At 37.2% G+C, this 15921-nt stretch overlaps 2 protein-coding genes across 2 annotated transcripts in view; both read left to right on the top strand.

The window, feature by feature from the left end:
• LOC136811497 (nucleolar protein 58-like) overlaps positions 1-15921 on the top strand; it is a 130401-nt gene that overhangs the window by 20437 nt on the left and 94043 nt on the right. The gene's annotated exons all lie outside the window — the stretch shown is intronic.
• On the top strand, positions 10595-15501 carry LOC136811493 (uncharacterized). The gene is made up of 9 exons (XM_067068114.1): positions 10595-10747; positions 11008-11070; positions 11296-11397; positions 12085-12310; positions 12676-12871; positions 13139-13591; positions 13792-13914; positions 14154-14421; positions 14915-15501. Exons 2-9 carry the CDS (start codon positions 11015-11017, stop codon positions 15288-15290), a joined length of 1800 nt encoding a protein of 599 aa, XP_066924215.1. The 5' UTR covers positions 10595-10747; positions 11008-11014; the 3' UTR covers positions 15291-15501.

Genomic DNA, 15921 nt, shown 5'->3' on the forward strand with positions numbered 1-15921 from the left:
TTTGTAATAAGACGATGATCAATTTCTCTCTTATTTTAACTGTTTTTATAAAAATTTCAAGGTATTATTCTGCTAGCATTTGATAAAATAAAAGGAAGGTGAAAATCACTGATCAGGGGTGTCAAGATAAGATGAGGGGCGTCAATATTTAAGACTAACTTATGGTAGAAGTTTTAACAAAAGAAGTACATCAATAATTTCAAATAAAAGAATGTTTTAAAAACATGATAGGTTGATTGCCTCAGGTTTCAAACCATCAGTCTATGCTTAAACTCCTATATCAAGATTACGGGATTTGGAGTGCGAGCCGATTTTACTTTCATTTTCAGTGGTTTCATTTTCGATTTCGAGCCAACATCTTAGCAACGAGGTGCTCGCCCATACTTTACAGGGGTTTGTGCAAAAAAAACAAACATAGAAAGTTTTCCAAATCCCCTTTTTTGGTTGAACCAATAAAAAAATTAAACTTTCACATGTTTCACTTTTTTGCACCAATTCTTCAAAATGAAAATATTTAAGATTTAAAGTTAACGTAGTCGTCTAAGAAAACAGCTAATTTTTTTTAGAATCTTCCTTACAATCTAGTTATTCTATTTATAAAAAGTAATGAGAGAAAGCGTTAACTGATAAGAAAGAAAAAGGAAAGAAAGAATTGAGAAAAAATTAATTCCCGCTTTGATGTTATTATCAAAACAAAAGGATCAGTCATGCCGAAATTCCTTTCCACACGTCAGCAATCTACTTTTTATAAATAGAAAAACTAGATTGTAAGGAAGATTCTAAAAAAAATAGCTGTTTTCTTAGACCACTACGTTAGTTCTTCTTTTATTTAATGATTTTCTACGGCACTTTATTGACAATCTAACTGTTGCATAAAATTCCTGCTTTCTTCAGTAAATTGAAGATGACAAAAAATCTAAGCCTTAGGATCACAGATTGAAACAAATATATGAAGGGTGGGATTTTACAGGCACTGAGAGGCCACGGGTGCCAAAAAGAAGGACCGTGTGAAATGTGGCAATCTCATTGGTGGAAATTTGATAAACAGCTGCGAAGGAGTGCTGGGAAGCAATCAGTAGAAGAGATCACTTTTGTTTTTGTTGCAGATTTCTACATATCTACTTTCCCTCAAAACTTTTGATGATACAGCACCGTTAGCATTAATTTTTTTTTATTTTTCCATTCTGCAATGGCTTTTTTATGCGTACATGTATGTTCAAAAAAACTTTGATCTAAGATGGCCAATATAACTTGGTCCAGGGATATATAAAGGTCTGCCTTTTATCAGGTCAGTGTTTTTCTAAAAGCCACATCTCTTACCTTATTGGTATATATTTTCGCGTGTTACAAATTTTCGCGGGTACTTAATTTCGCGAGTTTTTTGGTCAATTTTCGCGAAATTTAATACTGTTTAAATTTTTCAAAATTACAAAATCGCGAAATTAAATACACGCGAAAAAAATTTTCTTAGTATTTTGTTAGTATTTTTACATCAAAAACGTTGTGTTTCAAGCAAAATCAGTCTTTTTCTTGCTTTATATTCCTACTTTCTGAAAATACCTAGTTTAGTGAATCGCGAAATTTAATACACGCGAAAATTTTCCAGAAGTCGGCAATCGCGAAATTTAATACACTCGAAACACGTTTTTTCGAAAAAAAATTTGTAACACGCGAAAATATATACCAATAAGGTAACTTAAAACTTTCAATTTTTCTATCAAATTGTGCTGTTGGGAACATGCAACTTTTTTTGTATCGCCAACCTGCGTCAACTGCTCTAACTTTGGACTATCTGACAAAACATGGGACAGCCATTCGGCCACCATTTCACGGAACCTCCAAAGTCATTTTAATCAACATACCGTGAATCATAGATAGCAAATAATGTGAGTACGCTACTCTCATCAGGCAGGCTTTCACACCGCAAAAGGAACAAATTTTTGCAACGAGAAACGTGTAAATGCAATCGCACGCATTCGAGAAAGCGTTCAAACACAGAAAAAAGTTCGTTCTTCCGTGAAAAATTGTAAGATCTGTTATTGACACACGGTAACTTTTACATGTCAATCAATTGTGCTGGAAAAAAGTCTCTAGAGAGAAACAACACAAAAATATGAGCAGCGTTTAAAAATGCTTTAAAAATACATTTGGAAAGAAAGTTTGACCCTCAAAATGGGGTTATTTGTTAAGTTTCGACCACTTGGTGCCGAGAAATGGCATTTTAAATCAACGTTTTGGGCTTTTTCTGATGACGTACCAGCATTTTTCTGGGAGTTTTTCATTGTCGCATTTATGGGGAAGAATGACATTTACAGAAGATGCTTTATTCCATATGAGGATTCCCATTTCCGAAAAATCATGATTCCCCATGGTTACAAAATGGCTCTGGGTGTTCCTAGTTTTTTTGCTATTTTCTTTTATTCTATGTGATGTAAAGACACCTCACAAATCTAACAGATCTAAGTAATTCCATTAACTGACTGTTGTGTTAACTCAACTCCTATAAAAGAGTATGTAATGTTTCAGCAATTGGCAATCTACAATTTGTATGAAAAATGGCTGCTTGCATATTAAATGATATCAATGGTGAAAGATCTATAACCCTATTCTGTGGTGTTTTGGTGGCGCAAGCAGTTAGGCATTGGGTTTGTAAACCAGACGGTACTAATCGAACGTTCGATTGTGATCGAAGTAATCAATAATGATCGATAATAATCAAAGGTGGTCAGTGATCACCTATCGATTTTATCCGAGATCGAATACTCATAACTCAATTCCAGATTATGGCATTTTCTTCGAGCATTTTCGATTTGTTCAATCATTTCGCTTACTTTTCGATGACCTTGGATCATATTGAATACCTTCGATTGTATTGAGTACTTTCCAGCCTTCGATTTTATCAAATATGTTTCCGCCAGTATGCTAGCCAGTAGCAGCGCGTCAAAATAATCTGAAACCAAGTTTACTTTGGCTAATTAAAACAGGCGATTCACGCGCGAAAACCACTTTTGTTTTCTCTGACCAATCAGAATAGGACCCTGCCACACGTGCGTTTGCGTAGGGTAAAATGGCGAAATGCAAAAATGGATTTTGGCAAATTTTTTTGATAAAATGACCCTACCTACAAGATTTGACTATATCATTTTATTCCATGAAGAGATTACTTTCAAATAAAAAATATATTGACAATGAATGGGTAAGCTTTCGAGAAATCCAAACATAAATTGCATAGCTTTTACCAAAAAATAGCACTTTTAGGATCAGAAACAGTCAAAAACAGCTTTTTCCAATTTTCTTGGAGTTACAGGAATTAATTCCTTGTTTGTTTTGATCTGAAATTTTCAGTAGGGGTGGCCAACATGGTTCCCTTGTTCATATCAGGGGGGCCAGAGACAGGGGTAAGAGAATTAAAGTTTCTAAGTAAAATCCCGGGGGGGGCACTGGGTTTGCGGACTGACGGTATGTGCGGGCCAAAAATTGGCTTTTAAAATTGCACCCTTACAGTGCAGCAAAAATCAGTGAAAATCATACCCTTAGAGTGCATTTTCCCCCAAATTTTCGATCCCTTTCGTGCAAAAAAGGTCTAAATTCTAGCATTTTTGGTCAAAATATCTAGATTTTTCAAGAATTAATTCTGAAATTTCTACCCTTACAGTGCATCTCTAGTTTTTCCGACCCTTACAGTGCATTTTAAACATATTGAAAAAGGTACCCTTAGGACCCGCACATACCCGTCGGTCCTTTTGCCCAGCTGCCCCCCGGGTAAAATCTTAAATTATCACCCAAAAAAGTGTCTTTTTTTGTCCATATCTTTTAAATAGATAGTCCCAGCCTTATCCCTCCTTCAATAAAGCTTCCTATACCTTTTGTCCTTCAGAAAAACCAAAAATATTGGCCTTAATTGCTAGCTTTCAGTTCCTGTAGCCAGTAGTGTGACCCCCTGTATTTCTATTTTATTCTGCGCGGGTTTTTTAATAGAGATGTCACATGACTCAAATCGCGCGATCTGATTGGACTAGAGAAAGCAAAAGTGAAATTGCGCAATCTGATTGGATTTATAAAACGCGGGAAAGATAGTACTTTAGTTTGTCACGTGGTAGCCTTTTCGATAATCTACGGGCCTTCTTTAAATCAAGAAAAAAGAAGAAATTTCGATTTTTCGGCACTTTCCTGAAATTTTTATCAGGACTACCATATATCGTTGGAAAGCTAAGGGTTTCAGCTTTACATTGGTAAAATTTGTTTTTAGCTATCATTTCCAGCTCATTAGCGATAGGCTAAAGTTTAACAGTCATCGGGCTGATTTTCAGACCGCGCCAGCAAAACTCCTCACACCCCGCCACGTGGAAGACTAGATTTCATCCGCCATTTTTGGCGCGATTTTGGTGCTTCCGAAAATTATTTCTTGCTGGCGTGGTGTAAGGAGGCGATTCTTTGAAAAGGTGATTTTTTTGGGTTTGAAAATGGAATAACTTTGGGAATACTTAACCAATTCTAATAAATGACCCCTCATTTTTCCCACAAAGGTAAGGACTTTCAAATAAAATTAGTTTGGTTTTCAAAATTTGAGGGGAAAATTTTGGCCTGACCACCCTACCACTGGCATGGCACAAGTTCTCCGGTGCTGCTGGAAAATTTCATAGTCATTGATCATAGAAAACATTGGAATCACTTCAGAAAGTCAGAAAAAAATCAGAAAAAAAGATAGAAAAGTAGATAATGTGAAAATAAGAGACCATGCATCCTGGAGAATGATATCGTTTGCCAACCAAAGTGATAAGTGCAAGTGGATGAAATTGAACAAATCGTGGTCGACATTGGCGCCATTTTGATTTTTTTTATTGACCTATAGCCGAGCTCGTATATCTTTAGAAATCACACGTTGCGCTCTAAAAACTGCTTTTAAAAGTAGCGCGTATGCAGATTTTCTGAAGTACTACAGTCTACATTTAGGGGCAATCTCCATTAACCCGACTTCGACCTCGCCCCTGACCCTTGAAAAAGGCCGACCCTCGACCCTTGGAAAAAAGCCGACTCTCGACCCTTGGAAAAAAGCCGACCCTGGGTAAAAAAACAGTTTTTTTGGCAGTGTTTTTTTTAAATATAAAAGTTGAGCAGACAAGCAGGGGGTGGGATGGGATACACACGCTTTTTTATAAGAATAATGAATATGTCAACCTCGTCGCCCCCCCCCCCCCGCCTGGCGGGTCGTATTATCTGCTTTTTGATGTTTTACTGTGAGTGGAAGATAATATAATATCTCTCGTGCATCAACGTAAAGCCCGGTCTCCACTTGCGCGCGCTGCGATCGCAGCTTTGGCTTCAATCATTTTTGCTTGGAGAAAAGATTACGTCATAAAAACTCAGCGCGCGCTTGGAAAAAAAGTTGAATGTATTTCAACTTTTTTTTCAAGCGCGCGATCGTTACGTCATATCGCACCAATGGAGTTGCTTCATTTTTCTTTTGACCAATAGCGTGGAAGCTTTGCTCGAAGAAGAGCGATTGAAGCGCGCGCAAGTGGAGACCGGCCTTAAAACGCAACCTCGATCCCTGCGTATTATCAGCTTTTTGATTCTAACTGATAGCGCTAGATAATACCCTGGCATTGGCTGGTTTTCGAACGCGAAAGATTACGTAAATCAAAAACAAAACGTCAGATTTCATTCGTTCTTCTTTTTTGAAGTTGTTGCATTGCAGTGTAACTTTGTAACGTCAGAATATTTTATGACGTACTGTTTAGAGAAGTTCCCCCTCTGAGAGGGGGGACTCGCATCAGCCAACACCAGGGTATTCTCTGGCGTCAATCAGTAACGTAAATAAAGCCTGAGATACACGGGAACGAGGTTGCGTAAAACGTAAATATTAAGTCTGGGATATATGGATACGTAACCTGAAATCAGATTGTGGCTGTTTCCTGCTCACCAAATTGTAAATTTATTTTTTATAGATTCGAACTATTTTATTGTCGGACTAGAAAGTGTCGGACTAGTGACATGCACCCGTTTTTTCAACCAATCAGAAATACTTTCTAATAAAAGTACTTAACAATGAAAAACCATCGTCAGACAGATGGATTTTGCACGGAAAGTTTGTTGCTAAAGATATTTTATGAAATTCCTTTGACATGATTGCAATAACAATCGAACAATTACTTTATGATGAGTTTTATCACACCTTTATACAATCAAATCATTAAAAAAGAGAAAATTTTCTTTCTCGTGAATGATGTTTAGATTTTGCTTTTAGCAGCTGTAGTATAATGTATTCCGTTCCTTGTTCAACATCTTGCTATAGCCATTATAAGATTTGGGTACTTCGGTGAAAGTTTAGGCGAGTTTAGGCTATTTTTTACTCATTTTTTCTTCGTCATTTTCAACTTCAACCTTCTAAGAGTTGTTTAAAATATGTGTTACACCTTGAAATAACTTACGTAATTTACAATTTAACTATTTCGAAGGACCCTTTTTTCAAGGTATTTGGCTTATAAATTGATCAAACTTATATTTTATTTTAAAAATCTTCATTCAAGATAAAGTCAAATATAAAATCTTGCAAAAAAGTCCCTTATAAAAAGTAATAAACTTTGCAACAACTAATTATTTAAATTAATTTGAAAAAAAATATTCTCGACCGCTGACCGGGGTTCGCGGATTCGCTCCGACAGACATGTGTTAAAAAGAAAAAGAGAAAAAGCCGTTGTACTCAGGCCAGCTACGCTATACAAGTGTCCTTGCTCACAAGAACGTTTCTTTCATTTTGAATAGGTGGTATCTTGGGAGTTCTACGTACGTTTAGGAACTGTTCGAGGATAGACCAGTATTTCTTACTTCCGATGTTTGGGTCGTTAAGTGAGTTACCAAGATGAGAGTAGTAACTAACCTTGGCAGTTTTAATGGCTAACCTACATCTCTCAGTCATATCAAGGACACTTGTATAGCGAAGCTATAGCTATAGCTACGCTATACAAGTGTCCTTGGTCATATCATCGAGAGCAAGACCATCCAAGGGATTATTACGCTTCTTAAAAAGCGGCGATATATTTTAGCTTTGTCGAGAAGCATTTGCTTTATCTCAGGAGTCATCCACAACGCATCCTTATCTCTGATAGTGATGGTTTTGTTAGGTACAAAATTAGAAAATATATTAAGAATATACTCAGAGAGAAGGGAGACGCGTGCATCTACGTTAAGTCCAAGAACAGCATTGTCCCAGTCAATCGCATTTAATGCAAGCATGATGCCCCTTTGATTAGCTCGAGAAAAAGCCATATTTTACGTTCGTAAGCTGGAGGGAAATTGATTTTGAAATTTAATTTTACAAAAGGTATATGATGGTGACAGTGGGAATTTAGTGAAGGTAAAACCCCAGATTCTAAAATTTGGGCCCGAGAAGATGAGAAAATGAGATCAATGCAAGATGGAGCACAGCCAGGGCGGAAGTGAGTAGCCTCGTCAATCAACTGATGTAACCCATACTGCAGTTTTATGTCGCTATTGTCCTCTCCTTGAGAATTAGTGACATCGCCAGACCACCAATTTTAGTTTTTTGCATTGTAATCGCCAAGAAAAATAACTAAACGTGGGAGAAACATCGTAAATTTTCCTGATAGTTTCCTCCAAATTTTGCTTGAATGCAGAAAATTCTTCTGCATTTTGACTAGGAGTTCGATAGAGAAGACAAAGAATGAGATGTTTTGAACCAGATTTGACTTCGCAAACAAGACATTCGTCAAGAGAAGACAGCTCGGGCCTTCTATCAACCGAAAGGTGATCTCTGGAATAGAGACAAACCCCACCCTGTTTTAAGTCGGATGGATGATCACATCTGAGTAGGTTGTAGTTGTCAATTTTCAGCCTCAGGTCATCGTCCTCTATGGATGAATCAAGAAATGACTCACCGATGCAGAAAATATCAAACTTGTGAGCGGACAGAAATGCAGTAATTTGAAAAATTATCAACCCAAACACTGTTCAGATTCCAATGACAAACTGACAAAGTATTTTCCTTCTAAGATGGGAGCGATAAGTAGTAATATTAGGAAACCCCAAAGAGCTTAATAATGTAAAGCGGAAACTTATTAGATAAGATTCCACTGTAACTTTCTATCGGAAAAAAAGACCAGTAATCCGCCAGGTATGTAGTTAGTTCTTTCTTAAGCTTTTTTACATGTACGTAAAATTTTACTTAAGACCTTGAAGGGTGGGGAATTTCCCTAAGCTTACGTAGTGTTTTAAGGCCTTATGTAGAGTTTGCTTACGCTCAAAAAGTTTTGAACGGAAGGAAAAGTCACGTAAGACCCTCTTAATCAACAAAAACTCCACATAATGTCGGGGAAATTCCCAAAAGACAGCCTTACGAACGATTTTCACGTACCTTTAGAAAAAAGAACTTTCCAATTTCAAGCCGGTTTGTTATCCCCAGGAAAAATTATCCAAAAAATCCTGTAGGAGTCAGAAGAATTATATCAGTGCGCGGGTGGTTGGAATGTTATGCAAATCTGGGATAGAGCTTATGAATTGACTGATATTAGTATCTGATATTATGATGGCTTATTGGCAGCGGCTAACGCTAATTTTCTAAAGAAGTGGGCAAATTTATCATCTTCCGACCAAACGCTCTAATCTAAAGCTCTGATCGGAAGATAGGAACATTTTTGACACCTGTCAAGTTTACTGGATCTCGCTCAAAAACCAAAAGAGGTATAAACTTGATTTTTTCTGTAAAAGGTCACTATTGAGTATACCTATTGTCCACACTATGTTTGGCTCACATACCATTCGATCCAAGTTGGCCAGAACACTAAAATTGGGCTTTTCGACAGATTCACTTATGTCAACCCAAACATAGACCTGTTGTCCACACTATGTTTGGGTCACGTGCCGTTCGATCCAAGTCGGCCAGAACACTAAAATTGGGCTTTTCGACGGATTCGCCTTTGTCAAACAAGGGTGGTGTCCGCGCAGTTTCTCAAGAACCAAAATAGATATGAACTTGATTTTTTCTGTAAAAGGTCACTATTGAGTATATCTATTGTCCACACTATGTTTGGGTCACGTGCCGTTCGATCCAAGTCAGCCAGAACACTAAAATTGGGCTTTTCGACAGATTCACCTATGTCAAACAAGGGTGGTTTCCGCGCAGTTTCTCAAGAACCAAAATAGATATGAACTTGATTTTTTCTGTAAAAGGTCACTATTGAATTTATCTTTTGTCCACACTATGTTTGGGTCACGTGCCGTTCGATCCAAGTCGGCCAGAACACTAAAATCAGGCTTTTCGACAGATTCGCCTGTGTCAAGCAAAAGTGGTTTCCGCGCAGTTTCTCAAGAACCAAAATAGATATGAACTTGATTTTTTCTGTAAAAGGTCCCTATTGAGTATATCTATTGTCCACACTATGTTTGGGTCACGTGCCATTCGATCCAAGTCGGCCAGAACACTAAAATTGGGCTTTTCGACAGATTCGCCTCTGTCAAGCAAAAGTGGTTTCCGCGCAGTTTCTCAAGAACCAAAAGAGGTATGAACTTGATATTTTCTGTAAATGTCACTATTGAGTATATCTATTGTCCACACTATGTTTTGTTCACGTGCCATTCGATCCAAGTCGGCCAGAACACTAAAATCGGGCTTTTCGACAGATTCGCCTATGTCAAGCAAAAGTGGTTTCCGCGCAGTTTCTCAAGAACCAAAAGAGGTATGAACTTGATTTTTTCTGTAAAATGTCACTATTGAGTATATCTATTGTCCACACTATGTTTTGGTCACGCGCCATTCGATCCAAGTCGGCCAGAACACTAAAATCGGGCTTTTCGACAGATTCGCCGATGTCAAGCAAAAGTGGTTTCCGCGCAGTTTCTCAAGAACCAAAATAGATATGAACTTGATTTTTTCTGTAAAAGGTCCCTATTGAGTATACCTATTGTCCACACTATGTGTGGGTCACGTGCCGTTCGATCCAAGTCATCGGCCAGAACACTAAAATTGGGCTTTTCGACAGATTCGCCTATGTCAAACAAGGGTGGTTTCCGCGCGGTTTCTCAAGAACCAAAATAGATATGAACTTGATTTTTTCTGTAAAAGGTCACTATTGAGTATATCTTTTGTCCACACTATGTTTGGGTCACGTGCCATTCGGTCTAGGTTGGCTATGTCGAATCTGTCGAACGTGAATATGACGCTAGATTCATTTTGGTGAAAACAACGAGTGAAATGACGTAGAAAGGGAAAGGCGTGTTTACAAAATATCGACAATATAATATACTGAGAAATTTAAGTCTTATGAATGAACCACGAGACATGATAGGAAAGAAAATTCAATCAAACGAAATAAGAGAATGGCAAACATACAAAAGAGCTAAGATACTACACTATTTCCCCTTTCTCGTGTCCAATGTGTTATCTCAACACTTTCAACAAATTCTTGGAAGTCGTTGCAATAAATAGATATTCATTTGCTTCTTGTGGTTGGCGATACAAATTACTAAGGAGATATGAAAAGCTTTTCAAAAGAAAGCGCCTGCTGTGTAAACCTTAAAGAATTAAATAGACGCGATTATACCAGATAAAATAGAGGACTCTTTTCGAGAGAAGTTTACTTTATGAAAACCATAATCTGAAAAGATACCAAGTCCTACAAGTGTACACTTGATGAGACAACAGCGTGGTGTATTCCATAAAAAGATTACATGATAAAGTGACAGTGAAGCTGACAGGAGGAGAACAAAAAGAGGTCAATACGATCAAGAGGTTAGTATGTTTCATGCCATTGCTCCTGTCAAAAAAAAGCATTTCATCGTAATTGCATGTATTGCTGAACTTAGGAGCATAGTTGTGGTCGTAAGATGTGTTATGGAGTAACATGGTTTTAACCTAGTGCTTATTTTTTTGGATTTTAATGTTTTAATGTAACATGGAGTATATTTCCTTACATTTTTGACAACTTTTTGTTTTGCAGCAGTGTATGAGTCATTCACCTTCTTCTCATTGACTAAATAATTTTCCTTTAGCGTCACAATGGAAAGTTTGAAAAACCACAAACGTTCGAATTACGGAAGGATGAACGACAGCAGGTAGGTTATCTCTAATACTCCTTATCCTTGAAATATTTAAGACTTTAATGTAGGATTTTTCAATCAACACCCCTGTACAAGTCGAAAGCGGTCTGGTGTATGAATAAACATCTAATCAGTGAAAATCTGGGTGATTAAAGATTTCATCCTGGGAGGATGAGACAGATTTTGGAAACTGTATGTGAGCTAAAATGGTGGAGTCTGAATAATATCTATTAATTACAGCAATTCCTTGCTATCGATGGAAATGTCTGATACAGCTTCATTGAACCCGATCGAATCTACAAATCCTCCACAAGACGATGATGTCATAATTCAACAGCCACAGTAAGTGGACCTTCCCTATATCTTTTTCTGCGAGAGTTAATTGATTATAGGTGGCATTTTGTTTTCAAAAATAAACTACATCTGTCCGTCTCTGCAGGTATGTGAATTTCTCTCAAAGACTATCGATCATCAAATCATCTCTTCATTTGCGTATGTTGCTACATGCATAAAGAGCAATATTTTACATGAATAGCTCAGTAATATAGGACTTTTAGTAGAACGTTTGATTTGATTGGTCCACAGAATTTAAGAAGTGAATGGAGCATTCGACGGAGTGGGAACCCCAGTTTATGGTACTGAAGTTTGTCTCAATATAATTTGCAGCGGGGACAAAAAAGTTCTAAGATTGAAAAGTTTCTGATATAAAAATGAAGATCATAGCATTATTCTACAAGAAGTTGAGTTTCTACTTCTTCATCTCTCATCTTCATTTTTCCATTTTTTTGAATTTTTTATTTTTAATAATTTTTTAATAATATTCCATTCCGGATCAAATTTTTAACGAGCACAAAACTGTTATCTAATTCGAATTCTACCAAAATTCTATCAAACCTTTTTTGTCTCCGCTGCAAATTATATTGAGACAAACTTCAAAGTCTAGCACAAATCGATCATTGCTCCTCATTCCCCTCTTGACCCCCCCCCCTCATACTAAAAGGTCTGAATCATTTCACTTTCATCATACAGGGCTTCGAGCAACTTAGAAGTTGTCCATGTCGCACCTTTGCCAGTACAACCCTATCATATAGCTCTACCTCCAGAAATTGCTCTGCATAGTCAAGCGAACAACTGTACATGTTTTGGATGCTTTTCTTGCTGTTTTAATATGTGTATTCGATGGGATTGTATCTCAGAAATGACGTTATTTCAAGCCATTCATAGATACGAAGAAGAATTCTTGCTGCCTGTACAGGTGAATTTTATAATTGCAAAGGATTCGTTTTTATTGGGAGGGAGAAGTTATTATTTTAGGGAAAGTCTGGAAAGAGACATTCGGAAAGGGTCAGGGTAGGGGCAGTTGTTTGAAAGTGTGGTATTCTAAATAGTAATTAATAGGTTTTGAGAAAGTATAGTTGTGTATGAAGCAAAATCTTTTTGAACAGGGTCGAAGCAGGTTTTTTAAGGAAGGATATTTAACATCAAATTGGCACATATTCTTGACATTTTGAGACAGAAAAGCCTCTTTATATATTATACTTCACTGAGACGGAGGAACTTTTGAAGGGAATATGGTTCGGAAGATAAGATGGACATTAGATACACCATACATATTTCTAGAGCTATCTTCGAATGCTGAAAGGAAATCAATTCATGGTATCGATTTTGGAGACACTTTACATGGAATTTCCTGACTTCTTTTTCACGTACTTACCGACCGGAAGTTTAAGAGAAGGTTTTGGAAAGATGTTGCCATCAACGAGTATCTTAGCAACGGATCATGATATCATGCTTGTCCCTGATGGTGTCACTCTAGGTGAGCGACTTTTAGAATGATTTTACAAATGCTTGACTACTGGCATCCTCTAACAATTCATGCGTCTTTAAATAATAATTTTGCAAAGCTTTGGAAATCAGGCACCGAATACTAAACACCTAAACAAAGTTATTTGGCTTTTAGAATGTTGACTCAGATTCGGATTATATATTCGGCTGGTCAGAAGACAATAATAGAGCGACTGCGTTAATTTATGATTGTAACATGAACTACTGCTTCTTGACTACTAAAACTCTCTATCTTCAGGTATTCCTGGAGTTGATGATAATGGAGGAAGTCTGAATGTCTTCTCGATTCTGGAATCACCAGAAGCTCACGTCGCTGGATATCTCTGGTTGAAGTTGGAAGACAAATATCTCACACAATGGGATCAATTTTGTATGAGGCGACATATCGGTAGAGAAGGTTGCAGTATTTTATCTTCAAGTATTTGGAGAGAAAAGATTCGTCAAGTTTTACAAAAATCTATGGATGTCAAGAAGTGGGTGCAGAAAATGGAGAATCTCTCTTCTGAACATGGGTCAACCGACAATGTGCAAATTTCTGTGGAAAACAATGGGCCAGCGTTGACCATCGAAGTTTCAGCAACCAATGATGGAGATTTTGGTTGTTGCAATAGACGGTCTGGCAAACGAAAGTATTTCTATGCTGATTTTACACTTGGTCTTCAGTGTAAATCATGGCCTGAAAAAGCAAAAGGTAAGTCTGGGTGTGCTTCAATGCCACGACTGTCTTGTCGATTCCAGTAAAATCAGTTAGATAACACTAAGAATACGCCTTGTCAAGCCTTGCCAACAGTATAAATTCCTTCTCCGTATGAAAATCCAACACTTGTTTATTCTGTAGACTACAGAAACATAACAACAGAATAAGGTAACGATTTCTCCTAACAAATTTAGGTTTCTTCACATCACCACATCGAGAGAATTGGCCACCAAAAGAAGCTGTGGAGGAGATAAAAAAATTGGGATGTCACGTTGTACCAAAATCGTCATCTAATCGACTGATCAAACTGTCTTTAGGTAAGTAATACAAAAAGTCTTATACTAAGAGGTATCGTTCTGTGGATTAGATTTCATTAAATTCACCTCATGGAATTTTTTAGCTTTAGCATTTCAAATTCGTTGGAAACGTCTGGGACAGAATGTTAATGAAGCCATTTGACAACTATTTCAGGGTCTGGTTAAAACCGACATACAACTTTTAAACATAGATAATATGTTTAAAAGTAAATTATTATTTGACTTTTCTACTTTTTTAGGACAATCAGAATGCACGAAGTTCGGTCGAAGTCCTGGACTTGAATGGCGTTACTCATTCTCTCAAGCTGAAATCATTTTAGCCAAGCATATTCCACAACCAGTAAAATCAGCATACTTGGCTTTCAAAGCTCTTGTTAAAAGGCATATGAATAAGAGAGAAGGGAAGATTTGTTCGTTCGCTTTGAAATGTATCATGTTTAGACTGGTGGAAAGAAAACCGAAAACATATTGGGAGATGGAAACGATTTGTGTGGAAAATACTTTCCTGTAGGTTAATATAGTCTCTAAAGAAAGAAACTGTTACAGTTGCAAGCTTTGGTAATTCGAAAACTGCCCTGACGAGATAGTCAAATCTGTCTTGTACATTGCATCAAAGTTAACTATTGTATTCAAATCTTATTCGTTTAAACTAACGTCGTTTTCTATACCGACCCTCCCCCTGTTACAGTACCCCCAATAGGACTACTTACTCTCGGTGGAAACTTTTATCGAAATCCTCTAATGGGCAATTTTGTGCAATTTTTGAGCTCAATGTCTAATGGTGATAAGACCATAGGGCACTTTCTCAGGAGGGTAAATATTTTTTTCCACAAGGGACGGTTTTAGGCCAGTTTTTGCAGTCAGGTGGAAAGCTCTACGGGCTCTGTGTCACAGGGGTGTTTAAATTTAAAAGCTTCACTACTAAATTCTATTATGATGGCAGATAACCCTTTAGTAAGTGGTGGCAAATCACTGTAGCAATTCTTTTATTGTTTCACAGAGATATGCTGTCAGCATTGGCTGGTCACCTGGAGACAGAATCATGCCCTAATTACTGGATCCCTGAAATCGATTTATTCGAAGAGTTGACAGAAAAGAATCTCCGATCAAAACGAGCATTATTCAGCATGATTCTTAAAGATCCAAAGAAGTATGTAGCAGACGAGTGGCTGGAATATTCGAGGTACATCCGCCAGAAATGTTGTTATTGTGGTAACATCCAGTATGCAATCGTGGCGTTCTATGACATCATAGCACCTGAGGAGGACACGGGTTGTTGTGTATGTTGCCGTGTCAAATATTCATACAAAGATGGCGGATGTTGCTCTTCGCATGACAATTATGGCAAAGATCCCCTCTCTCTTGATGTTTATTAGAAACTTTTAAATGACGACAAAGAAGAAAACAGTAGTATCGTAAGAATAGCCTTGAGCTAAGCCCGTAAGAGTCAATCGTGTAGGGTTGTAGAAAAGGAGAAACAATTAATATATGCAATAGAGATGAAATTTCCCTGATGAAAACGAATAATACTCTGGAAGATATATGAAAATTATTTCAAAAAAAATATCAAAATTAACATTTTGTAAATATTCTGGAAAGTTTTTTAAGAGTACTTGATAGATCTTTTTTTGAGATATTCTTCAAGCAAGATTTACGGCGAAATCAATAATTCCACTTTAGAATCGCAAGAATAATTGGGTAAAAACAGCACCGATAAATCAAAATCAAACGAGTGTGTTGTTTTGTTCATTAAGGGTGCTTTCCCATTAGCAAGGAATACACCAATTAACTGTGGTTGTGTACTAATTAAAAACTTAAATGCAATGGTGCGTGTTAGTGCAATAAATTTGAGCTTCTCCGTAGTGTAAGCAGCTTCACAATCGTAATTGACAGTAATGATTAAGCGCAGGTTTGATCCCTATGGTCCGTTACGACTGCGAAAATGTCCTATCTACCCAACTGTCGAAAAGTGTCTCTTTATCTTAACGAGTACCGTTTTGTAGTTCG

Source organism: Clytia hemisphaerica, unplaced genomic scaffold (genome assembly GCF_902728285.1).
Source record: "Clytia hemisphaerica strain Z4C2 unplaced genomic scaffold, Clytia hemisphaerica genome assembly, whole genome shotgun sequence".
NCBI classification, from domain to species: Eukaryota; Metazoa; Cnidaria; class Hydrozoa; order Leptothecata; family Clytiidae; genus Clytia; species Clytia hemisphaerica.